This window comes from Tamandua tetradactyla, chromosome 2, assembly GCF_023851605.1.
Source record: "Tamandua tetradactyla isolate mTamTet1 chromosome 2, mTamTet1.pri, whole genome shotgun sequence".
NCBI lineage: Eukaryota > Metazoa > Chordata > Mammalia > Pilosa > Myrmecophagidae > Tamandua > Tamandua tetradactyla.
Window position 1 is genome coordinate 142966279 of NC_135328.1, and position 25100 is coordinate 142991378.

The 25100-nt window shown below is 39.4% G+C and overlaps 1 protein-coding gene and 1 pseudogene across 2 annotated transcripts in view; one reads left to right on the forward strand and one right to left on the reverse strand.

Annotated features, from left to right (window-relative positions):
* Nucleotides 1–25100, forward strand: part of AKAP12 (A-kinase anchoring protein 12) — a 122948-nt gene that overhangs the window by 86893 nt on the left and 10955 nt on the right. Inside the window, exon 1 of one of the 2 annotated variants that reach the window (XM_077149273.1) lies at nt 6084–6201. The exons of the other annotated variant lie outside the window; for it this stretch is intronic. Coding sequence (XP_077005388.1) covers nt 6177–6201 — 25 coding nt within the window. The 5' untranslated portion in view covers nt 6084–6176. Of the gene's footprint in view, nt 1–6083; nt 6202–25100 lie in introns of those variants that run through there. 2 annotated transcript variants of the gene reach the window in all.
* On the reverse strand, nt 17007–17542 carry LOC143674024 (iron-sulfur cluster assembly 1 homolog, mitochondrial pseudogene; annotated as a pseudogene).

The following is a 25100-nucleotide window of genomic DNA, read 5'->3' on the forward strand; positions in this document are numbered from 1 at the left end:
GTACAAGCGAAGCATTAGAAGAAGCAAATGTGATATTTTGGCTATCTCTTTTGCCAACTCCATGGACTGGGAGTGTCATTCTGATTACGGGAATCAGACTTAGTGCTTTTGAGTCCAGTCAGAGTAGGAAACCATTCATAAAAACCATTTTTAAGATTCTGTTTCTTAAGAACCACTCCTGGTACCAAGTTGTATTAGTTAGGGTTCTCTAGAGAAACAGAATCAACACGAAATATTTGTAAATATAAAATCTATAAAAGTGTCTCACTTAACTATTGGAACATAGAGTTCAAAATTAGTAAGGCAGGCTGTGAAGCTGACGATTCTGATGAAGAGTCTGGACGAACTCCACAGGAGAGGCTTGCTGGCTGAAGCAGGAAGAGAAACTGTCTCTTCTGAATCCTCCTTAAAAGGCTTGCAGTGATTAGATTAAGTATGACTCATTAAAGAAGGCACTCCCCTTGGCTGATTACAAATGGGATCAGCTGTGGATGTAGCCAACGTGAAGATGATGTAATTCTGTGAAATGTCCTCATAGCAACAGACAGGCCAGCACTTGCCCAACCAGACAAACAGGTACCACCACCTGGCCAAGTTGACACATGAAGCTGACCATGACAGTAGGCTACCAAAAGCCAGATACCATGAAATGGGTAGGCTTAAACAATGGTAATTTATTAGCTTACAGTTTTGAGGCTGAGAAGAACATCCAGATTAAGGCATCATCAAGGTGATGCTTTCTTTCTGAAGATTAGCTGTCTGCAATCCTTGACTCCTTTCCAAAAGAAAAGGCACATGGCAGTATCTGCTAATTTTTCCCTTCACTTCTGGGTTTTGTGGCTGGGCTTTCTCTTTCTGTGCCTGAATTTCATTCTCTTTAAATGATTCCACTAAGAGGATTAAGACCCATCATTAATAAGGTGGGTCAACCTTGACTAAAGCAGCCTCATCAAAAGATCCTACTTACAAATAGGTTTACATTCACAAGAATGGATTAACTTTAGAAACATGCTTTTCTGGGGTACATAGAGTTTCAGACAACCACAGATCCTTTGCCCTTCTTTTTTTTAACCTTAAACTTTTTATCTTGAAATAATTTCAAACTTACAGAGACAATTGTAAAAATAAAACAAAACCCAATAAGAAAATTTCAACATACTGCCACCCAGATACTCAATTCCACCAGTTTTAACATTTTGCCACATTTCCTGTATCATTCTGTGCTGGTTTGAAACTGTTGTGGACCCCAGAAAAGCCATGTTTTTAAATCCTCATTCAATATTGCTGGGTGGGGTCTTTTTATTGTTTCCATGGAGATGGAAACACCACCCAATTGTGGCTGGTAATTTCTGATTAGATGGTGTTCTAGTCTGCTAGCTGCCAGAATGTAACATACTAGAAATGGAATGGCTTTTAAAAAGGGGAATTTAATAAGTTGCAAGTTTACAGTTTTAAGGCCTTGAAAATGTCCCAATTAAAGCAAGTCTACAAAAATGTCCAAATTAAGGCATCAGCAAGAAGTTATCTTTACTTAAGAAAGGCTGATGAAGGTCAGGGTTTCTCTCTCAACTGAAAAGGCACATGGTGAACATGGCAACATCTGCTAGCTTTCTCTTCAGTCTTTTTGTCTCATGAAGCTCCCCCAGGGGCGTTTTCCTTCTTCATCTCCAAAGGTCTCTGGCTGCATGTACTCTGGTGGTTCTTGTGGCTCTGTCGTCGGCTCTTGTCATTCTCTCCAGAATGTTTCCCCTTCTAAAGGATTCCAGTAAACTAATCAGGACCCACCTGTGATGTGTGGAGTCACATCTCCATCTAATTAAAAAGTTTATACCCACAATTAGGTGTCACATCTCCATGGAGATGAGCTAATCAGATGATTCCAACCTACATTCTTGAATGGGGATTAAAAGAAATGGCTTCTCCCACAAGATTGTATCATGATTAAAGCATGGCTTTCCTGAGGTACGTAATCCTTTCAGACCAGCGCAGATGGTTTCTGTGGAATGTGTCTCCACCCATTCCAGGTGGGGTTGCTTACTGGCGTCCTTTAAGAGGGAACCATTTTGGAAAATCTTCAGTACTAACAGAGCCCACACACCAGAGATCTCTGGAGATGCAGAAGGAAAACACCCCCAGGGAAGCCATATGAAATGAGGAGAGAAAGCAAGCGGACTTCACCATGTGCCTTCCTAGATGAGAGAGGTGTCCAGAAGCCAAAGACCCAGCACATGCCAGCCAAGTGCCTTCCCAGCTGACAGAGAGGTTCTGGACAGCATCAGCCTTTCTTGAGTGAATGTAACCTCTTGTTAGTGCCTTAATTTGGAATTTCATGGCCTTGTAACTGTAAATTTGCAACTTAATAAATTCCCTTTTTAAAAGCTGTTCCGTTTCTGGTTTATTGTCTTCCGGCAGCTTTAGCAAACTGAACCCCATTCTATCTAGCCATCATTGATTTCTATTTTCTAAACATTTGAGAGTAGGTTGTATCATGCTCCTTGAAAACTTGATACTTCCATACATTTCCTCATGAACAAGGATTTAATTATGTAATCACCTTAAGTATTGCTATCAATTTCAGGAAATTTAACTGGTTAAAATTTGAAGTCAATATTCCAATTTTTTCATATGTTCCAACAATCTCCCTATGATCCTTTTCTCCTTCATAATTAGATCCTGTTCAGGATCATAAATTGCATTTAATCTTTATTGTCTCTTTAGTCTCTCTCTGTGTGTTTTTTTTTTTAACTGTGGAAACATAATACGACATATGCGTTCTCAGACACTCCTGAGCACACCATTCAGTGGGATTAATCACATTTGGAATGTTGTGCTATCCTCACCACTTTCCACTACCAGAGTTTCCAATCACCCCAAGCAGAAACCCTGGACCCATTATCCCTTAACTCCTTATCCTCTCTTCCCCCTGCCCCTGGTAATCTTACCCATTTTTCAGTTGGGTTATTTGTTACAAAGTTCATCAGATGTCATTAAAACCCTTCCTAAACTAATCTCAAACTTAATATTTCTAGTGTCCTTTGTCACCTCTGCCCCTGGTCTTCCCTAGTGGTCTCTGAGCTTTGGCTCTAAGGCCCTCACTCCAGATTCCCTGAGCGACCTGCTCTGCCTACGATGGCCCAATCTGTTCCCTCTGCTTCCTTCCTCTGTGCTCCCAGTTACCAAGTTTGCTAAATAATCAGCCTTGGCCGTAAAGAGTGAGGAAAGCACAGTTCTCAGATCTATCATTATGTCAGAAGAACAGGGATATATCTTGAGTGCTTATAATCTGTATTTTGACCAGGCATCATCCAGTGGATTTTAATAATGCTTTATGTTAGATTACACTTTAGCTTCAATATTTTTTTTTTTTTTTTTTTTGCATGGGCAGGCATTGGAAACCAAACCCGGGTCTCCGACATGGCAGGCAAGGACTCTGCCACTGAGCCACCAATGGCCGTCCCTACGATATGTTCTAACTAATAAAACATAGTCCCTCTTCAAGCAAAAATAGACACAAAACAAAAAGGATGTCCCACTCAATCCTTTCAGAGGCTAGCTGACCCCCTCCATCTTGGGTGTGTCTGCTGTCCAAGCCTGTGCTCCCTGAGGCCCGGGACAGTCTCTAATTGTGTCCCTAGGTGCTCAGAAAAACTAATATGGAGCAAGACTTGGTAAATATTCGTTGAGCAAACCGTGAAGATTTGGGAAAATACTTTTTCTGTTATCCACCTATTTATGATATGGTAAACATTGTTCCATAATTTTTGCTTTAGGTGATGATGTCTTCCTCTGAAAATTCAGATTGAACAAAAGCACAAGCAAACAAATGGGAAATGGAAATGATGACAAAAGAAAGTTGTCTGCATTGGGCCCCGACCGTGACCGTGTGTCTTATCTTTACTCCCCCTTTTATCCTGATTGATAAAATTTTCTTTGTAGATCCAGACCCATGGAGGCTTAAATGAGCAGCCATACCACACGCCCTGTTCTGGATTACTTTTAGAGGTAGAAATCAAGGGGAACTATCCTGCCAGGACAGCCAGCAACGCCCAACGCAGTGTGTGACTCTGCCTGTGGTTCTAACTGCCCTTCTAAGAATTTCAAGTCAGATGTTAGTGCCTTTACTAAAACTTGGGCCAAGCGTCATAAAAAGAAAAAAAAAAGGTTTAAGTTCCAAAATTGAACAGCCACGAGACAAAGTGTCAACGGCTGAGAGATTCCAAACAGAGTCGAGAGGACGCATTGAGTAGATATCACCTTGTTAGTCAAGATGTAGTGGAGAGGCTGGAGGGAACTGCCTGAAACTGTAGAGCTGTGTTCCAGTAGCCATGTTTCTTGATGATGATTGAACAATGATATAGCTTTCACAATGTGACTGTGTGATTATGAAAACCTTGTGTCTGATGCTCCTTTTGTCTACCTTGTCAACAAACGAGTAGAACATATGTAATAACAATAAATAATAGGGGGAACAAATGTTAGAATAAATTTAGTTTGAAATGCTAGTGATCAATGAAAGCGAGAGGTAATGGATATGGTAGGTATAATCTTTTTTTTTCTTTTTCTGTTTTCTTTTTATTTCTTTTTCTATTGTCTTTTTCTTTCTTTTTCTGAATGGATGCAAATATTCTAAGAAATGATGAATATGCAACTGATGATATTGTGAATTGCTGATTATATATGTTAATGTTTTATTCCGTTTGTTAAACTTTTAAAATATATAAATACATTTTTAAAGTAAATAAATAATGTTATTACAAAAAAATTGAACAGCCATGTTAATACTTTTTAAAATATTTTTTGGGGGAGCCTTCAATTTGTAACTTGCCAAGTTTCTTCCTGTCCTGCTTAGTGAAATAGCTTGTCTTCTCAATGTTAGGTTCCCGGCTTTTAGGAAGGAAAGAAACGGGGCAGCCACAAGATCGCAGACCCCAGTGGTAGGTCACGGATTCCGGGACAGCCCTGGGGAAGGGGCTCGGGCTCCACCTGAGCACACAGCGTACATGCCAGGAGAGCTATGACTATTTGTGGACCGCGCAGATCCTGCTTTATCCACGTTCACATTCCAGGACGCTCGGGGCTGGGTTTGGGGGTCTAGGAGTGGGAGGGGAGGCCTGGCGGACCCACCCCACCCCTCAGCTCTGCGGGCTGCAGAGGGCCTTTAGTGCCTGCTGCAGAGCGCAGAGACCAGTCCCCGCCCGCAGCTGAAGCTATTGGTGAGCTGACTTGAGGATTCCTCTAGGGGAGATAAAAGGCTTAGGAAGCTGCTAAGTTGCTGCGTCTGGAGATCAACTTCCAGGCAGTATTTCACCGTGTCACGCTGGGAGTCTGCGGGCTTCGGTGGAATATAAGATGGAAGCCAGGTCTACCGAGAGGACGAAGCTGGTTTTCGTAGGAGGGCCTGATGGCCGGCCAGGATGAGGCCGTAACTGTGCTTACTCTAGGCGGGAGCGCGGTGCCTGCCGCCCCCGGGTGGCCAGAAGGAGCAGTACGGGCCAGCTCTCTGAGCGTTTTCTTGGTTCTCCAGACCAGCACAACCCAGGGCAACATTTGGGTGCGTGTGTGTCACAGAAGCAGATGGCGAAAAGTAAAACATACTTAGGTGCGAAAAACTGAACAGGGTTTTGCATTTCACCAGCCCGCAAGCGTACAGGGCACAGTTGGAAAAATTGAGGTAGAACTGAATATCTGTACTGTTACTCCTTTTCAATAACGTTTGAAGCTGAGATCCCAGAGCAAGTGGGTGCCAGGAATGAAGTAACAGTTTGGATACGATGCTGCTGACTCTGGGTCTAACTCGCTGCAGCGACTTTTCAGCAGGGCTTCGGGTCTCTGGGTGGCCGACCAGCTGCAGCGAGGGGGGGAGCTTCTCCCCGTTAGGGTGAAACGCGCGTGACTCACTCGCCTGCGGTGCCAAGCGCAGGAAGAGGGGCTTCCCTGGGCGGCGCCCCGCAATGCCGCGAGGGAGGGGCCACGGCAGGGCGGGGGTCCTCCTATAATTAGCTGGTGAGAGGCAGCCCCGGGCGTCTTCTAGCCGCAGCTCTCGAGGAGGGGAGCTTCCACACACACACACACACACACACACACACACACACACCCCTCCCCGCCACCTCGTCTGCTGAGGGGGCTTACGGCTTGGTTCTTTCGGGTCGAGCCCCTTGGAGACGCGCTCTTAAAAAATGCGGGGGACCATCACCATCACGGGTAAGGACAGCTCTGGGTCGGCCCCGGGAGGCGGGCATCTGCGTTTGGGTGGGGGGCCACGGGTGGGGCGTGGGAACGCCAAAGACACCAGTTCTCTTCGAGTACTGCACTTTTTTTTTTTAAATCAGCTCAGCAAGAACTCAGACCCAGCTTTTTCTATTTTTGCTTATGTAGGAATCGTCCGGAGATTTAGTGAGTTATGGGAGATTTAGTGTATTTTATTAATCTGTTTTACCCATCCGCTTTGGGGAGTGGGTCACAGGGTAAGGGTGGGGGCAGGGAAACAGCAGCAGCCAGCTGTATGCTAGATTTGTGTGCATTTGGAAAAGGTCGTGAAAGTGGAATGACTTGCTGTTATGCACGAAATGAATCCCTATTTTTGAGAAATTGCCAGGGTTTGGCATTTTGGCTTGCTTGCTAGGAACTTTCAATAAAAGCACTTGGCGATGTCGGTGCACTTTTAGCTCATGTGTAAATGGTGGTTGTAACAAAGGCATAAATGCTATAAAATCGGTGGCCGGAAGGAAACATCATTTGGGCAGTGAATAGTCAATGTGTACGTTTCTTAAGCTTGCTTTCTAGGAAACTGACTGTAAGTAGACTCATACTATTTCATTTCAACCCCTAGCAGATAAGTTAACATATATCAAACTTTTAGAAAGTACCTATAACCCCTCTAACTTGGTGTTTGTTAATTGGATATCATTTGTAGTCTGACACCTTAAGAGCCTTTGGTCTTTCAATTAAATTTCATTTACTAAATTAGATTTTAAAGAACAACTTTTATTTGAATATTTGAAACCACTGCTTGCCAAATCCCTTTTTCTTTTTTTAAGTGCTGAATAGAATTTCTAGAACATTTTCTCTGTATAACTACTTCTGCAAAGCCTTGTCTTCCTATGGAATTTTAAATGAATGTGAAAGTTTAGCGAAACTAAAAATATCTCTCACTTCCTAGAGATTAGCTTGTTTACTTTGGGATTTCCTTCAAATTTCTTCTCCACATTAACTTAATCAGCTGTTTTACCATTTACCCAGATGATAATTTACATGATACCCAGAAACTATTATTAAGTATAATATAAAAAATTTAAAAATTAAAAACACACAAAATTCACTATCTTTTCCGGATCATTAATTTGCCTGTGAATGAAATAAACAAATGTCTAGCCCATCCTGAGCCTGGGCTGTGGTTTGTCACAGCTGGGGTTGGAGTCTTTAGGATCATATCTGTTTTCTGCATACTTTTTTGCGTGTACCCTTGAGGTTTGATATTCACTATTCAGCTTATCACATGCTGAATTTCTTGTGGGAAAGAAAGGTGAGTCTTTTACTTGTAGCAGTAATTAAGGATTTATAAATTTGTAGTGCTTGAGAGGGGGGCTTGAAAGGGGGGTTCAGATATTCCCAAAGGAATAATAAATGAACGTCCACAGTTGGAGGGATTGCCTAATTTTTAAGGGAACTTCAGGTAATTTGGTCTATTGCTTTCTGAATTTTATTTTTATTCCAGCGTGGGGATGGAGGATGTGGCAAACTTTTACACTTTTTTTCAAGTAATAAGGAAGTGCACAGAAAATCTTAACCTCCCAAATTTAACAGCAAATAAAACATTTCATAGTAGAGGAAATGAAAAATAAAAAGGGATTTCAGCTGTCAGGTTTTTTTTTCCCCTCTGCTAGTTATCTTGATAAGGAATATTTACAAATCAGTGGTCTTTAAAAGTTGGTCAGAACCTTGAAAAGCAATGATGACTTTTAAAATTAGCATTAAGGGTTAGTTCAGTTTCAAAATTCTCTTGCATTTTAGGGATTACTCATTTAAATAATGTGGAAGAAAATTATATTTCACAGTTAATCGGAAGGAAACAGGAGTGAGGACATTTTTTTGTAGGAACTGCCTAGGAATGAGTTTTCATTTTTGAAGTAAGGAAAAGTTGTCACTTAATACGAAGCATTCTTCCTTCCCCAGTGCACACACACCACCAAAATCAGTGCAGCCGAAAAGGTGAACTGTGAAATGATTAGTCAACTTTACATGCTGTTGCTTTCTCTGAGGTCTCTCCCTCATATCATGCTAGCAATAACTTCTCTTAGAAACCAGAAAATATATGATTTGACATGATGAAAGAGGTTCCCTCCCCCAATCACATCCAAATGGTATGTGGGGCTGGTGGTGGAGGGAAAAATTTTTAAGTTAGAAAAATATCTTTTCTATCTTCCTCACCTGACATGTTACTGAGTTGAACTGGGTGATGTCAATACTTTGCAAATTGTAGAGTCATGAGAAATGAGGGTAACATTTTTTATCTCTAAAGTAAACTGTAGGAGAAAGAATCTGGCACCATACATGCAAGTTCTGGATTATTTATAATTTCCTTCCAAATGTAAATCATTTATGAGATTAAATATATATATATATATCCTTGCTCATGGCTGCTTCTTACTGCCATGGAGGTGGATTAGTTGTCAAGTGACTTGTGAGATAAGAAATTGATCCCTTGCAACTGCTAGAAAAGTTATTTTATAATAAAATCAAGGTTCAGAAGAGCCTCTCTTGACACATTCCTTTGGAAAGATTTATAAGGATATTTAATAACTACCATTTATCGAGAGTAGACTGTCGGGTACTGAAAGCAAAAAGTACTTGGTGGATGTTACCATTTCTTCCTCACAATAATCCTACAAAAACTGTTTGCATTTTATTATGAAAACCAAGTTTCTCAGGATTAGGTGGTTTATGCAAGGTTTCACAGCTAGTAAAGAGCATAACTGTGTAATGCTTTCTGAAAGACCTCTTTCTCGTTGTGTAAAAGATACTGACATTTGTTTAGTGGTGCCCTCCATATTTTTGCACTCCTACTCAGATATACTTGGGGTCATTAAATATCACCATCAAGACCTCAGGACAGTGACGGGTGTCTCCATGCTCTTTCCGGGGTTTCGCTTCTTTTTGAGTTTTCACCCCAGTTAATACTTCTCCCCTTGGAGGTTTTATGGTTCCAGAGTTTTAGAACAAGGGGAGTTGGGCGTGTAGGACAGAAGGATGGAGGATGGATTTAGAATGCAAAGAATTCCTGGAGAAATTCCAAGACAGTGCTCCAGATTATGGGGAAAAGTTAACGAGGCCCAGATGTCACAGCTCTGGGTTGTAGGCAGGTCCTCTGTGCCTGGGGAGGGCAGAGCAACAAATAGGCTAAAACACAAAACCATCACGGTTGTCGCTTTTGCAGTTATCGCCCTTCTTGTTCTGTGATGAAAATGACAGTCGTTGTGTCACAGAAATCAATAACCCAGCTTGGGATGAAAGTATTAACATTTTGTAATATGTAGTATGACATGTTCCTCAAGCGTTTCCCTCCTTTGGGTAAACTAAAAGAAAAGAAGTTGTACTTTGGTCTCTTAATCTCTTAAGTATTTGAAAGTGAAAAAAGAAAGGGCATCCTGTTGCTTTTGGAAACAACGGATTATTGGATCATGAGGAATTAGGGGCAGGGTCCGTGCAGAAAGCAGTATCCAGCGGCTTCAGTGTGGGATCCTGGGCCTTTGCAATTTGGAGGGTGGAGACATTAGAAATATTTTCGCAAGAGAAATGTATGTTTTCATATACACTTCATAGATCTCTTGTGACCCATTTTATAAATTGGGATTAAAAGAATACTTGTCTAGGCATAAATATATTAGAGGGAGATAACACCTAAATATGAAAAACTTTTAACATTTCTTTCTCAAAGTGGGGTTTCTATATGTGAAACGATTTCATGGTTTGCTGTCTTACTGCATCAATAAAGATGCAACTTTTCATACATTTTCAAGTTTATTTGACCTCATTAGTATTACATGGTGTTTTTTAACCTTGAGAGGGCTTGCTAGGCAAAGCTATTTAAAATATTTTTAAAAACACATAGGAATTCTTAATATCATCACATAGATGTATGATCATCATTTCTTAGTCCATTTGCATCGATTTAGAAAAAGAAATAGCAAGACAACAGAAAAAGAAATAAAATGATAATATAGAGAAAAAAATAAAAATAAAAAAATACAAAAAATATATAAAAAAACAAAAAACAAAAACACATAGGACATTTTTTTCATAGGAAATTATTATTATGGAATGTTACATGTGCTTCTATAATGTTACAATTGAAGGTAGTTTATACTTTTAAAAATGAAAATTCAGTGAGAGAACTTTGCTCCAGGAAATATCTATTACTGGATGTCATTTTTCTTCTCCTTTTCACTTTCTAAATGCTTAATATGAGGATACCTTTCATTTGTCTTTGAAAAACATAAGATCCAGGAAATTACCAAGAACCTTGGCTGTGATAATAGGACAACTTCTATTTATCTCTTCTTCCTGAATGTTGCTGCTTTTTCCATGTCCAGCTTTAATCCCTCCTGCATGTTATAAAATATATGCCCATGCTAAGGACCCCTTCTTCTAGAGTATGTCAGAAAGTTTAGTGAATGAAAGCTCCGCTGCTGGTTTGAAAGGATGTATGTACTCTAGAAAAGCCATGTTTTAATCCTAATCCCACTTTGTAAAGGCAGCCGTTTCTGATAATCCCTATTCAGCACTGTGTGTTTGAAACTGCAATCAGATCATCTCTCTGGAAATGTGACTCAATCAAGAGCAGTTGTTAAAATGGATTAGGTGGAGATGTATCTCCACCCATTCAGGTGGGTCTTGATTAGTTTATGGGAATCCTATAAAAAAGAGGAAACATTTTGGAGAAAGCTAGAGATTTGGAGAGAGCAGAGAATGCTACAGCACCACAAAGCAGAGAGTCCACCAGCCAGCAACTTTTGGAGATGAAGAAAGAAAATGCCTCCCGGGGAGCTTCATGAAACAGGAAGCCAGGAGAGAAAGCTAGCAAATGACACTGTGTTCACCATGTGCCCTTCCAGCTGAGAGAGAAGCCCTGACTGTGTTCGCCATGTGCCTTCTCCCTTGAGAGAGAAACCCTGAACTTCATCGGCCTTCTTGAACTAAGGTATCTTTCCCTGGATACCTTGGATTGGACATTTCTATAGACTTGTTTTAATTGGGACATCATTTTCTCAGCCTCAGAACTGTAAACTAGCAATTTATTAAATTTCCCTTTTTAAAAGCCATTCTGTTTCTGGAGTTTTGCATTCCGGCCGTTAGCAAACTGGAACAGCTTCTTTCTAGCTCATTTCAAAAATCACTTTTTTCTTTCCCACTTAGTGTTTTTAGCATATTGCCATTCTTTCACATAAGCATACCATTATAGAGTCTCTGCCCAGAAAAAGGTAATAGCATTAATTGGTCTCTGTGCTAATGGTCTTTTAAAAAGCAAAACTTGTGATCTTGCTTGCACTAAAGGTTGATGTGGAAAACATGTCCACGCAAAGCATGTACCACACAGACTGTGCTTTGGGTAGTGCAGGTGGGATTGTGGAAGTATCCCAGGCTTTCTCCCACACTCTAAGTACCAACCTGTGACTCAAAGGACAGCAGATGAAGAGGGAAGGAACTGCCAAGTCTGCAGCCTGAAGGCTTTTCCAGTTGTCATCCTGACCTATCTCCTTTCCCAACTGCTCTGACCATCTTTGAGACCTAGCAAAGATGATGGCGTGTCCACTTGCCCCCTAGATGAGAGAATAAGTTTGAATTGTTTGGACTCGATGGTATAATAGCAGTGTTCTTTGAAATGGTTGGATAATGCAAAGTACTGGATGAGTGATAATTAACACGTTATCAGAAGGGCCCACTCTAAGAACTAGTCGCTTCTGTGGAAGGGCCTTTTGAATATCATGAAAGTGAATCCCCAAACTGGTGTTGCTTAGATAATCAAGGTTTTGAACTGATTTGTCTCTTCTTACCGATTTGACAAATCCAAGGCAGATAATAATTCTGTTGGGAGCTGATGTGTCAAAAATTGTAGCAGAGAAAGTTTTGAAGTCTTTTAAATGGAAATGAAGGAATTGAAAGTTTCTAAGTGTAGTTGTGAATGGGTTCTATTTTGCAAAGGCGAAACAGTTGACCATGGGGCTATCTTTCGGAAAGCCTTCTTCATCATTATCATTATTTCACACCTGTGTACTTAATCACCTACCTCCCAGCTCCCAGCAGCCAAACCTACTGGGTGGATCCTCTCTCTCCTGTCCCCCACATCCTTCATAGGTGTTTAACAGCCTCCCAGGGTCCTCACCAAAACCAGCTTTGTCTAATCGTAAGTGTGGACGGCGCACAGAGAACACCTTGTAAAATGGTCCTGCTAGCCGCAGGCTAGAATGTGGATGGAAATTGTGATTCTCTTGACCCTGGGAAATGTGGTCTGATTTGGGTGTGCTGAAGAAAGTTGGGTGGGAGAAAGAGAGGAAGGGGAGGTGAACACAGAAAGAAGGGCTGCAGTCTCCTTTGACCTGTACTTGGTCCAGAATGGGTTAAAAGGATCTAGGCTAAGTCCTTAACTTTTGCAAATAAAGAAAAATGGAGAAGATCAGGAAGGTAGCTCAAGACTTTTTTCTCTTGAGAAGTTTATTTTAGAAGTCAAAGAGGTACAAACAGGCTGCAATATGACATTCAACTTTACAGAATTTGAAAGTGCATCTAGACTTTGTGTGCTGGTGGATTTCTGCAGTGTGTTTTGATTCTGAAGGTCCAGAAAACCCGAGCCTTCTGGTTTGGCAGAGCTGAAAGCTGTTCAATACTGCCCTCTTCTGTTGAAAGTTGTTGTTGAGGAATTTGACAACCTGCGAATGTTCGTGGCCCAGTGTGATAGTGAAAAGTTGAAAGTAAAGTAAACTGTCTAACATTCGGGGGAATGTAAAAATAGATTTTGCAGCCATTAGGCCATAGTTTGAAGGTATTGAATAATTTATCCGGAATAAAGCAAATTAATAGTGATTATTCTCTAGACATGGTCATTATGGATGAGTCCCTCCACCCATTATCTATATTTTAAAATCTATAATTTCTATGGGTTACTTTTGGAATTAACTAAAAATAATGGTTCTGGGGATCAAGGGTACGTTATAACATGTACTATATAACATAATGATATTTTGTTTATCCATTCATCGGTTGATGGATGCTTAGGTTGCTTCCACCATTTGGTAATTGTGAATAATGCCGCTATGAACGTTGGTATGCAGATACATGTTTTTTTTTTTAATAGTTAGTCATTCCACTGAGTATAAAATGGTATCTTGTTTTTGATCTGCATTTTCCTAATGGCTAATGATAATGAGCATCTTTTCATGTGCTTTTTAGTCATTTGTATATCCTCGTTTGTCTTTTATTGCTGAGTTATAGGGTTTCTCTATATATTCGGAATATTATTTTCTCTAGGTAACAGGAATTATATACAAAGGACAGTAAGACAGCAGCTTTGTTTACAGTGGGATTTGCTACTAAGGGAGAATGAGCACACTGCATTCCTGTTAACTTTTTTTTTAAAATACAAATGACAATATATATTATGGATATTAAATCCTTATCAGGTATGTGGCTTCCAGATATTTTCTCTCATTGAGTAGGTTGTTGTTTTATTTTCATAACAAAGTGTTTTGATGCACAAAAGTTTTTATGCTTCTTTCATTATTTGTGCTTTGGGTGTCAAGTCTAAGGAAACATTGTCTAACCTAAGATCCTGAAGAATCTTCCCTACATTTTTCTCTAGGGGTTTTATAGTCCTGGTGTGTTAGTTAGATTCAGTTGTCAACTTGGCCAGGTGAGCATACCTAGTCTTGTTGCTGCGGACATAAGCCAACGGTACGTAAACCTCATCTGTTGCCAATTACATCTGCAGTCAGCTAGGAGGCGTGTCTGCTGCAATGAGTGACGTTTGATTTAATTGGCTGGTGCTTAAATGAGAGATTGCAATGTAGCACTGCTAAGCAGCTCAGCATTCCTCATCTCAGCACTCGCAGCTCAGCCCAGGCCTTTGGAGATGCAGAAAGAAGTCACCCTGGGGAAAGTTGTTGGAACCCAGGGGCCTGGAGAGAAGACCAGCAGAGACCATCTTGTGCCTTCCACGTAAGAAAGAACCTCAGTGGAAAGTTAGCTGCCTTTCCTCTGAAGAACCAACAAAATAAATCCCCTTTTCTTAAAAGCCAATCCGTCTCTGGTGTGTTGCATTCCGGCAGCTAGCAAACTAGAACACCTGGTTCTTATATTTAGGTCTTTGATCCATTTTGAGTTAATTTTTGTATCCCACCAGTGAGATAGGGGCCCTCTTTCGTTCTTTTGCATATGCATATTCAGCTCTCCCACCACCTTTTGCTGAAGAGACTATTCTGTCCCAGTTGAGGGGACTTGGCAGTCTTGTTGTATTAGTTTCTTAAATATTACCAGAATGCAATACACCTGAAACAGAATGGCTTTTAAAAAGGGGAATTTGTTATATTGCAAGTTTCAAGTACTAAGGCCATGAAATATCCAAGTTAAAACAAGCCTTTATAGGCTTGTCCAAATTAAGGCTTCCAAGGAAAGATGCCTTGGTTCAAGAAAACCGATGACATTCAGGGTTTCTCTCTCAGCTGGAAAGGCACATGGAGACATCTGCTAGCTTTCTCTCTAGGCCTCTTTAATGTCTTTCCCTGGGCTCGCTCTGTTCTGTTGGCTCTATGGGTTCTGGTAGCTCTAAAGCTTTTTCCAAAATGGTTCCCTCTTAAAGGACTCCAGTAAGCAGTCCCACCTTCAATGGGTGGAGACATATCTCCATGGAAACCATTGAATTAAAAGTTACCACCCACAGTTGGGTGGGTCATACTTCTGTGGAAACAATCAGAAAGATCCTATCCAGCAATATTGAATGAGGATTAAAGGACATAGCTTTTCTGGGGTACATAATAGCTTCAAACCAGCACATTTGTCAAAAGTCAATTGTGGGGGTACAGGGGTAGTTCAGTGGTAGAATTCTTGCCTGCCATGTGGGAGACCCAGGTTTGATCTCTGGTCCATGCACTTCCCAAAAAACAAAAAGTAAAACAAACAAAAACCAACCAAGCAAACAAAAATTCCACAAATGGTGCTGCAATAACGGGATACTCACATGGAAAAATAATGAAATGTGACCCCGTCGTACAGCACACACACACAAAAAGTCAATTGGCCATAGATGTGAGGATCTGTTTCTGAACTCTGAAATCTATTCCATTGGTCATTATATTTATCCTTATGCCAGTTCCATGATGTTTTGAGCACTGTAGCTTTGTAACATGCTTTAAAGCTGGGAAATGTGAGTCTTCCAACTTTGATCTTCTTTTTCAAGATATTTTTGGCTATTCAGGGCCCCTTACCACTCCAAATAATTTTTTTTTAATGATTACAAAGAAGCCAAAAAGTTTTTATTTACAATTCATTCTCTACACACATACAATATTGCACAAATCATAAGTGGATTAAAAATTACATTAATGGTACGATATATCATGAGCATTTACAGAAAGCTGCTTGTTCTAAGTTTGGTGCATTTTGTACCAGGTACTTTAGTGACTATGACAAATAAAGAAACTTGAGTGCTACTTCAATTCATGAGAATTAGCTTTCAAAAAATGCATATTTGCCACTTACTATGTCAAACCCAGGAAAATCAATGGCTAAATGACAAAATGAACACTGTGAAATAAAATTTGATGACAAAATTTTAGATTAAAATGTTACATTTAAAATTTTAGCAATTGGATTTAAGACCCAGAAAGTGAAACACATGGAAATTTTAAGAAAAGACCCCAAGTTCTGCTTCACAATTACTACTACATTTTAAAAGAATAATTCTGGACTGCCATGGTATCTTCCCTGCTTAGTGTAAACCATTGTTCATTGATTTCATAGAAGAAACAAGATGATAATTCACATAAATCTTTTTTTTTTTTTTTTTTGCGTGGGCAGGGACTGGGAATCGAACCTAGGTCTCCAGCACAGTAGGCGAGAATTCTGACTGCTGACATAAATGGGTTTTAAAATAAGATTCTTACCATTCACACACACACACACAAATTTTCATGATCTCCATCAAATTACTAAAACATTTAATCAAAACATTAATCAGACAGAGAAGCCAGATTGCCATTTAACTTTTCTGAGTGCCTAAAACACCAGAAATGTGTCACTTATGGTGACAGGAGACCTGAGGTTGACTCCTGGCGCTGCCCTGACTTGAGGTGGACAAGTTTTTAGTTTCCTTGGGGTTCTGCTCACTTAGTTATAGAACTGAGTGGAGAGTGGGCTAGGTGGCTTTGAAGAGATCTTACAACCAAAAGAACCTAAGTGAGCTCCAGACTCCATTTTGAGCAGACACTTAGAGTAGTAAAAGAAATAGATTAAGAAACAAAGTAGTGGAGTATTTTCTATCTTTTGTACCATCATTCAGTTCCAGGAAATTGTTGCCCCAAACTTTCATCTAATGGCTGGTACCGTTAAAGGGCAGGCGAATGAGGCATTCAGCAATGTCCTTTTTTAATTAAACTATAAAAAGGACATGACAAATTTGGGCAGAAAAGCAGTGCACTTCCACATTACAATAAGCAGCCAGGATTTCTTGCCGCTGAATTTCAGGAGCCAGCAGTCTGTTTGGTAAAATGCCGAGGGAGTTGGACAATGCAAGCCATTTAACAGCGATCTACCTGAACTCCTTCATTGAAACAGGTTCTTCAATGAAGACAGCTTCGGTGAAACAGGTTCTAACAGAAAGGATGCGAGAGAGTTAGCATAGGGTAGGATTTTTCTCTTTCTTTACAGAACAGAAAAATGATCCAAAGAGAGTAATGTCTTTTCATTTTTCATCTTCTAAAAAGAATATAAATATCACTTCTAGAATTCAGCACACTGGCCTCGTTTTCAAAATTCTTTTGTTTTCTCACAAGGCAGCCGTACATTAGAAACCTTGACAACGTGACAGTTGCATTATTTCTTTAGCAAGCCCCAAATCTTCCAGGAGCGTCCCTGAAGCCTACAGCTGACAGAGGGGTCCTGGGGTGTCAAATATGAAAACTTTCTCCACAACCGCAGGTTCCTTTGATGTTTGGGTTATTGAACATAAATTCGCTGGATAAGTGGTCTTCTCCATAATCTATTTCTGTTCCTAACAGTGTTAGTTGTGCTTTCTTTTCAGTGACACTCTGACTCCGTCTTGAACAGCTTCTTCATCAGTATCTCCTTTTGTCTTCGTATAATCTAGAATACAAGAAAGGCCACTACCACTCCTGGTTCGGCCGCCAGCAGTCACACCTACATGTTCAGGCATCTCTTTAAGAAGCTGCTTTATCTTGTTTGCTGCTGAAGGTGTCAGGGTGAGGGTGGCCCAGGTGGGCTGCAGGTTCCTTTTGCTCACAGCCAGGACGATGGCCTGGACTCAGGAAGCCAACATCTTGGACATCCCGGTGCCTCCGGTCGGAGCTCAGTCACCTCAGCCCCTCTCCGTGGACACAGGGGGTGTATTCCTTCCAAATACATTTGATAATTGGCTTTTTCATTTCTGCAAAGTAGACTGTTGGAATTTGGATTGGTATTGCGTTGAATCTGTAAATCCTTTTAGGTAGAACTGGCATCTTTTTAACAAAATATTTTTATTGACAAATCTCCACACAAACACACATACAGTCCATACATGGTGTACAATCAGTGGCTCACAATATCATCATATAGTTGTATATTCATCACCATGATCATTTTTTTAGAATATTTGCATCACTCCAGAAAAAGAAATAAAAAGAAAAAACTCACGCATACCATACCCGTTACCCCTCCCTCTCATTGACCACTAGTATTTTCATCTATCCAATTTATTTTACCCCTTATCCCCCTATTTATTTATTTTTATCCAATTTTTTTTAAATTCATCTGTCCATACCCTGGGTAAAAGGACCATCAGACAAGGTTTTCACAATCACACAGTCACATTGTAAAAGTTATATCTTTATACATCATCTTCAGAATCCAGGTTACTAGAAGACAACTCAGCAGTTTCAGGTACTTCCCTCCAGCCACTCCAATACACCATAAACTAAAAAGGGATATCTATATAATGCATAAGAATAACCTCCAGGATAACCTCTCATCTCTGTTTGGAATCTCTCAGCCACTGACCCACTTCAGCAGTTTTTGGCATTGCTGTTCCGATCACCTCCCCCGCCATCCTTTTAGCATGGACGGATGAGCAAGTTATTGACATTATGTGGCTTTGGTCACCTCGAGTTCCTAGCCAGTTCAGCTGTGCAGCCTGGGAAGCGCCAGTCCTGCATCCCATAAGTTGTGTTGTGTTGTCTTTTTATTTCTTTCTATTTCTGAAAAGTAAGTTGTTGGGATTTTAATTGGGATTGCATTGAATCTGTATAGAATTGACATCTTAACTATATTTAGTCTTCTAATCCATGAACGGTATGCCCTTCCATCTATTTAGGTCTTCTGTGATTTCTTTTTAACAATTTCTTGTAGTTTTCTTCTTATTTTCTTTCACCTCAAGATACTTACTGATTCCCCTTGAAGTTTCTAATTTGACCCACTGATTTTTTAAGAGGGTGCTATTTAACTTCCATATATTTGTGGATTTTCCAGTTTCCTGCCTGTTATTGACTTCCAGCTTCACTTCATTAATGATCAGAGAAAAATGCTTTGTACAATTTCAGCCTTTTTTAATTTATTGAGACTTGTTTTGTGACCCAACATGTGGTCTATCCAGGAGAATGATCCATAAGCACTTGAGAAAAATGTATATCCCACTGTTTTGGGGGGTGATGTTCTGTATGTCTGTTAGGTCTAGTTCATTTATAATATATTCAAGGTCTCTGTTTTCCTTATTGATTCTCTGACTATATGTTTTATCTATTGATGAGAGTAGTGTATTGAAGTCTCCAACTATCATTGTAGAAGAGATACTGAGTTCTTTCATATTTTTGCCTCATGTATTTTGGGGCACTATGGTTAGGTGCATAAATGTTTTGATTATTTCTTCTTGATGGATTGCCCCTTTTATTAATTTTTAGGGTCCTTCTTTGTCTTTTATAAGAGTTCTGCACTTAAAGTCTATTTTGTCTGATATCGGTATAGCTGCCTCAACTCATTTTTGATTACTGTATGCATGGAATGTCTTTTTCCAACGTTTGACTTTTAACCTATTTTTGTCTTTGGGTCTAAGATGAGTTGGACCATGCTTTTGTATCCATTCTGCCCATCTGTATCTTTTGGTTGGGGAGTTTAATCTGTTAACAGTGTTATTACTATAAAGGCAGTACTTCAGTCAGTTTGACCTTTTGTTTTTGTATGTTGTATCTTTATTTTTTATTATTATTATTATTATTATTTTTTTTTTTGGTGCATGGTCCAGGAATCAAACACAGGTCTCCTGCATGGAAGATGAGCATTCTACCACTGAATCACCTGTGCACTCCATATCTTTATTTTTTGATCTGTCTTTTCCTTTATTGCAACCTCCTTTACTATATAATCGATATTTTATGATGTATCTGCCTGATCCCTTTCTCATTTCTGTTTCTGTATGTTTAAAAAATACCTTCTGGGTTTTATATTATGCAACCTACATCTATAACCTGCTCATTAGAAAAGATACCACCTTAGCTTCAGCAGCATACATGTTCTCGACTCCCACATCCCTGTGTCTCCTCTCTTTATGTTGTTTTTGTCCCACTTTATTACTCTATATTTTGCTTGTCTCTTACCAGGAAATATGCATTTTTCTTTTTCATTGTATTCTTTTTGTTTTTTAATTTGAGAAGTTGTGGGTTTACGAAATAATCATGCATAAAATACACGTTTCCCTGACACCACCCCACCACCGACATCTTGCATTGGTGTGGAATATTTGTTACAATTAATGATAGCATTTAAAAATAATTGTGTTTTTTAAATAGTAGTTACTTTTGTTACCATTGATGAAAGATTATTAAAATCATACTATTATCGATCACCATAATTTATACTAGATGTATTCTTCCTGTATACTACCCTATTATTAATACCTTGTTTTAGGATAGTAATTTGTGATAAATCATGAAAGCACATTCTTGTACTGTTAACTCTAGTCCGTCATCTACAACAAGGTTTACTGTGTTGTACAGTCCTATGTTTTATCTTTTAATTTTTATTCTAGTAATGAATACATCCTAAAGTTTCCCCCTCTAACCACATTCACCTCTCTGGTTCAGGGCTGTTGATTACCTTTACGATATGTGCTACCATCACCACCATCCATTTCCACACCTTTTCCATCACTCTAAATAGAAATTCTTTATGAGTTAAGCATCAGTTCCCCATTTTCTAACCTCAGTCTATCTTCTGGTCACCTATATTCTAGATTCCAACTCTCTGAGTCTGTTTTTTATAATTAGTTCATAAAGTGTGAAAGCATGCAATTTTGTTCTTTTGTGTCTGGCTTATTTCACTCAACATGATGTCTTCAGGGTTCATCCATGTTATTGCCTGTTTCAGAACTCCACCCATTTTCAGGGCTGCATAATACTCCTCTGTTTATGTATGTATGTATGTATGTATGTATAGATAATATAGATAGATAGAGATAGATAGACAGACATATACCACATTTTGTTTATCCATTCATCTGTGGATGAATAATTGGGTTGCTTTCATCTTTTGGCAATTGTGAATAATGCTACTGTGAACATCAGTGGACAAATATCTGTTCATATCCCCTGCTTTCATTTCTTTTGGGTACAAATTTAGAGGTAGGATTGCCAGGTTAGGTAATTCTATATTTGACTTTCTGAGGAGCTGCCAAACTGTCTTCTGCAGTGGCTGCACCATTTTACATTCCCACCAACAATGAACAAGTTCTCTTAGTTCTTTATATACTCTCCAACACTTGTTATTTTTAGTTTTTTTTAAATAATGGGCATTCTAGAGTGTGTGAAGTAGTATCTCATTGTGGTTTTTTTTAATTTATTAATTAAAAAAATTAACAAACCAAATAAAACATCAACATACATAATCAGTAATTCACAATATCATCACTTAGTTGCATATCATCATTTCTTAGAACATTTGCATTAATTCAGAAAAAGAAAAAGACAAGAGAAAAAGAAATAAAACGAACACAGAAAAGAAAAAAGAAAAGATTTTACCTACTATACCCCTCACCCCTCACTTTCATTGATCACTAGCATTTCAAACTAAATTTATTTTAGCATCTGTTCCCCCTATTATTTATTTTTATTCCATATGTTCTACTCGTCTGTTGACGAGGTAGATAAAAGGAGTATCAGACACAAGGTTTTCACAATCACAGAGTCACATTGTGAAAGCTATATCATTATTCATTCATCCTCAAGAAACATGGCTACTGGAACACAGCTCTACATTTTCAGGCAGTTCCTCCAGCCTCTCATTACATCTTGAATAACAAGATGATATCTACTTAATGCATAAGAATGACCTCCAGGATAATCTCTCAAATAATCATTGTGGTTTTGATTTGCATTCCCTAATGACTAGTGCCTTTGAGCATCTTTTTATGTGGTTATTATTATTAGCCATTTGTATGTCATCTTTGGAGAAATGTCTATTCAAGTCTTTTGCCCATTTTTTCCCTTATTATTCTAAATGCTTTATTATTTTCCATTTGCATATTTAGATCTAAAATCTATCTGGATTTTTTTTTAACTTTTTTATTGTATAATATAACATATATACAAAGCAAAGAAATAAAAAAGCAATAGTTTTCAAAGTGCTCTTCACAAGTAGTTGCAGGACAGATCCCAGAGTTTGTCATGGACTACCATATGATCCTCTCAGAATTTTCCTTCTAGCTGCTCCAGGATGTAGGAGGCTAGAAGGAGTAAAAATTTTTTTTATCACTATAGTCAACTTTTTAAATTTCTTTTTTGTGAAAAATAATATGTATACCAAAAAGCAATAAATTTCAAAGCATAGCACCACAATTAGTTGTAGAACATATTTTAGAATTTGACATGGGTTACAATGCCACGATTTTAGGTTTTTACTTACAGCCGCTCTAAGATACTGGAGACTAAAAGAGATATCAATTTAATGATTCATCAGTCATTTTCATTTGTTAAATCCTATCTTCTCTGTATAACTCCACCATCACCTTTGATCTTTCTATCCCTGTTTAGGGGTGCTTGGGCTGTGACCAGTCTAACTTTTTTCATGTTGGAAGGGTCTGTCAGTAATATGGGGTAGGAAGATGGAACTAGCTGATGTTCTGGAGAGGCTGGGCCCTCTAAAGGTTTCAGAATTTACCTGGTCCAAGGACCCATCTGGAGGTTGTTTCTGGGAAGTTAGTGCATGGAACCTTTGTAGAATCATAAATATTGCCCTAGGTGTTCTTTAGGATGTGGTGGAATGTTCCTGGTTGGAGTTTGGCAGGTTTGGACAGGTAGTAATGTCTAACTGAACCTTGCATAAGAGCAACCTCCAGAGTAGCCTCTTGACTCTATTTGAACTCTCTCTGCCACTGATACTTTATTAGTTACACTTCTTTTCCCCCTCTTGGTCGGGATGGGATTGTGGATCCCACGGTGCCAGGGACAAATTCATCCCTGGAAGTCATCTCCCACATCGCCAGGGAGACTTGCACCCCTGGATGTCATGTCCCATGTAAGGGGAAGGGCAATGATTTCACTCGCAGATTTGGGTTTACAGAAAGTGAGGCCACATCTGAATAACAAAAGACGTCCTCCAGAAGTAACTCTTAGGCATACTTATAGGTAGGCTAAGCTTCTCTGCTATGTACATAAGCTTCAAAAAGTAAGCATCAAGATCATGGGCATATCTTTTGCCCATTTTTTAAATGAGTCGTTTGTCTTTTTGTTGTTGAGTTATAGAATTTCTTTATATATTCTGGGTATCCAAAGCTTATCAGATTTATAGTTTTCATAATATTTTCTCCCATTCTGTAGGCTGCCTTTCTACTTTCATAATGAAGCCCTCTGATGCACTAAAGTTTTTCCATTTGGATGAAGTGCCATTTATTTATTATTTTGTTGCTCATGCTTTGGGTATAAACCGCTGCCTAATATAAGGTCTTAAAAATGTTTCCAAATGTTTTTTCCTAGGAGTTTTACAGCTTTTGTTCTTATATTTAGTTCCTTGATCCATTTTGAATTGTTTTTTGTATATGGTGTGAGGTAGACATCCATCTGCATTCTTTTGCTTATGGATATCCAATTTTCCTAGTACCATTTGCTGAAGAGACTATTCTTTCCCCACTTAAGTGAACTTGGCACTCTTGTCAAAAATCTATTGGCTGTAGATGTGAGGATTTCTTTCTGAACTCAGTTCAATTTCACTGGTCAGTATATCTATTCTTGTGCCAATATCAGGCTGTTTTATCACTGTAGCTTTGTAATATGCTTTAAAATCAGGAAGTGTGAGTCTCCAACTCTGTTCTTCCTTTTCAAGATGATTGTGGTTATTTGGGGTGTCTTACCTGTCATAAATATTATTGTGATTGGCTCTCCCATTTCTGCAAAGAATGCTACTGGAATTTAAATTGGTATTGTTTTGAATCTGTATATTGCTTTGGATAGAGTGGATAGCTTTAACCTCCTTTAATGTAGAACAGTTCTATGGCCTTTGTCTTTTAGACACTGACTTTTTTTTGTTTTGTTTTGTTTAACAGCAGGAATTTATTGGTCATGGTTTTGAGTTAGGAGAAGACAAAAGCCAAAGCATCAACAGGGCAATGTTTTCTCCTCAAACACTGTGGTGTTCTGAGGCTTAGGCATTGACATATTGAAATGCCAGCCACCTAAGTTTCACTTTTCTCATCACCCGTCCCATGCCTTATTTTGTGCTTAACTGATGTTTCCTTCTGATGAGATTATGCATTCTCAGCCAGAATACTGCATAGGTTGTGATGTGCCCTCAGGTTTTGCAGCTTGTCCCTTACAGGTTGATATTCAGGTGTTGCCTGGTTTCTCCATTGTGTAAGTAAGGTTTCCCCCCCTTTCTTACAATTAATAAACAGTCACGTTAAGACTATATAAACATATCTTGCACCTCACCAGCCTCCTCTTCTATTTAGAACCCATTGGTTCTTGCCTTATCCAGTCTTTATATGATGGTTGCAAAAAAAATTAAAAAATCTTTTGAATCACTACCACTGTGTATGTATTCTTTTCTTTTTGAAGTATGACTGCAACCATGAAAAACTTTCCTTTTTACACTGAAAGAGAATTTGAATTGCTGTGTACATAAGACATAGCAACTTTCCCATTCAAGGGTGGGAGCCAATAACATGTTGAAATACTTGATCACGTCATAAGTGGCACTTACGAATTGTAAAAAATAATGATGATTTTTGGAAACTTAGAATTGTTTAGCTTTGACAGGTTATGGGATTAACAATCTTTGCTTTTTGATCCTATTTAGTGCACTCCCCAGCCAGCCTTTGGCCCTCCAGAAATGCCACAGTACGCACACTCTGGCCCTGGCTAAGTCCTATAGGCATTTGAAGTCAGTCTGTTCCCCCATTAACCAGTTGGAGGACGTGGAACCCTTTCCCTTCAAGCTCTATGCCGTTAGGTGATGGCTTTGTAGTGTGACTGTGTCCATTGTCACCAGTCCTTGTTCTAGTACTCACGAAGTTAAAGCTCTTAAAGCCAAATTCATTCATAGGTGGCTGCCATGCCATCCTAAAGGATGTAGTATTTATAATTAAGAGAAGCAGTTGGCAAGCTTACCAGCTGTGATGGTTAGCGGGAGTTTGTACTCATTTGGCCAGGGTTGGTTTGTGCTTGGGTCAGTAGAGAGGCCCCTGGTGGGTGATGTCTGGCCTTTCCCGCAGTCCCCCATCCTCATCCGGCTAATGAACGGGTTTCCCCTGTTGGGGGGAATGGACGGGCCTCTGCCACAGCCGCAACTTCCTACCCTTACCTCCCGCCCCAGTGGGATGATGGACGGACCTCCCGGATTGGGGTGATGCATAGGCC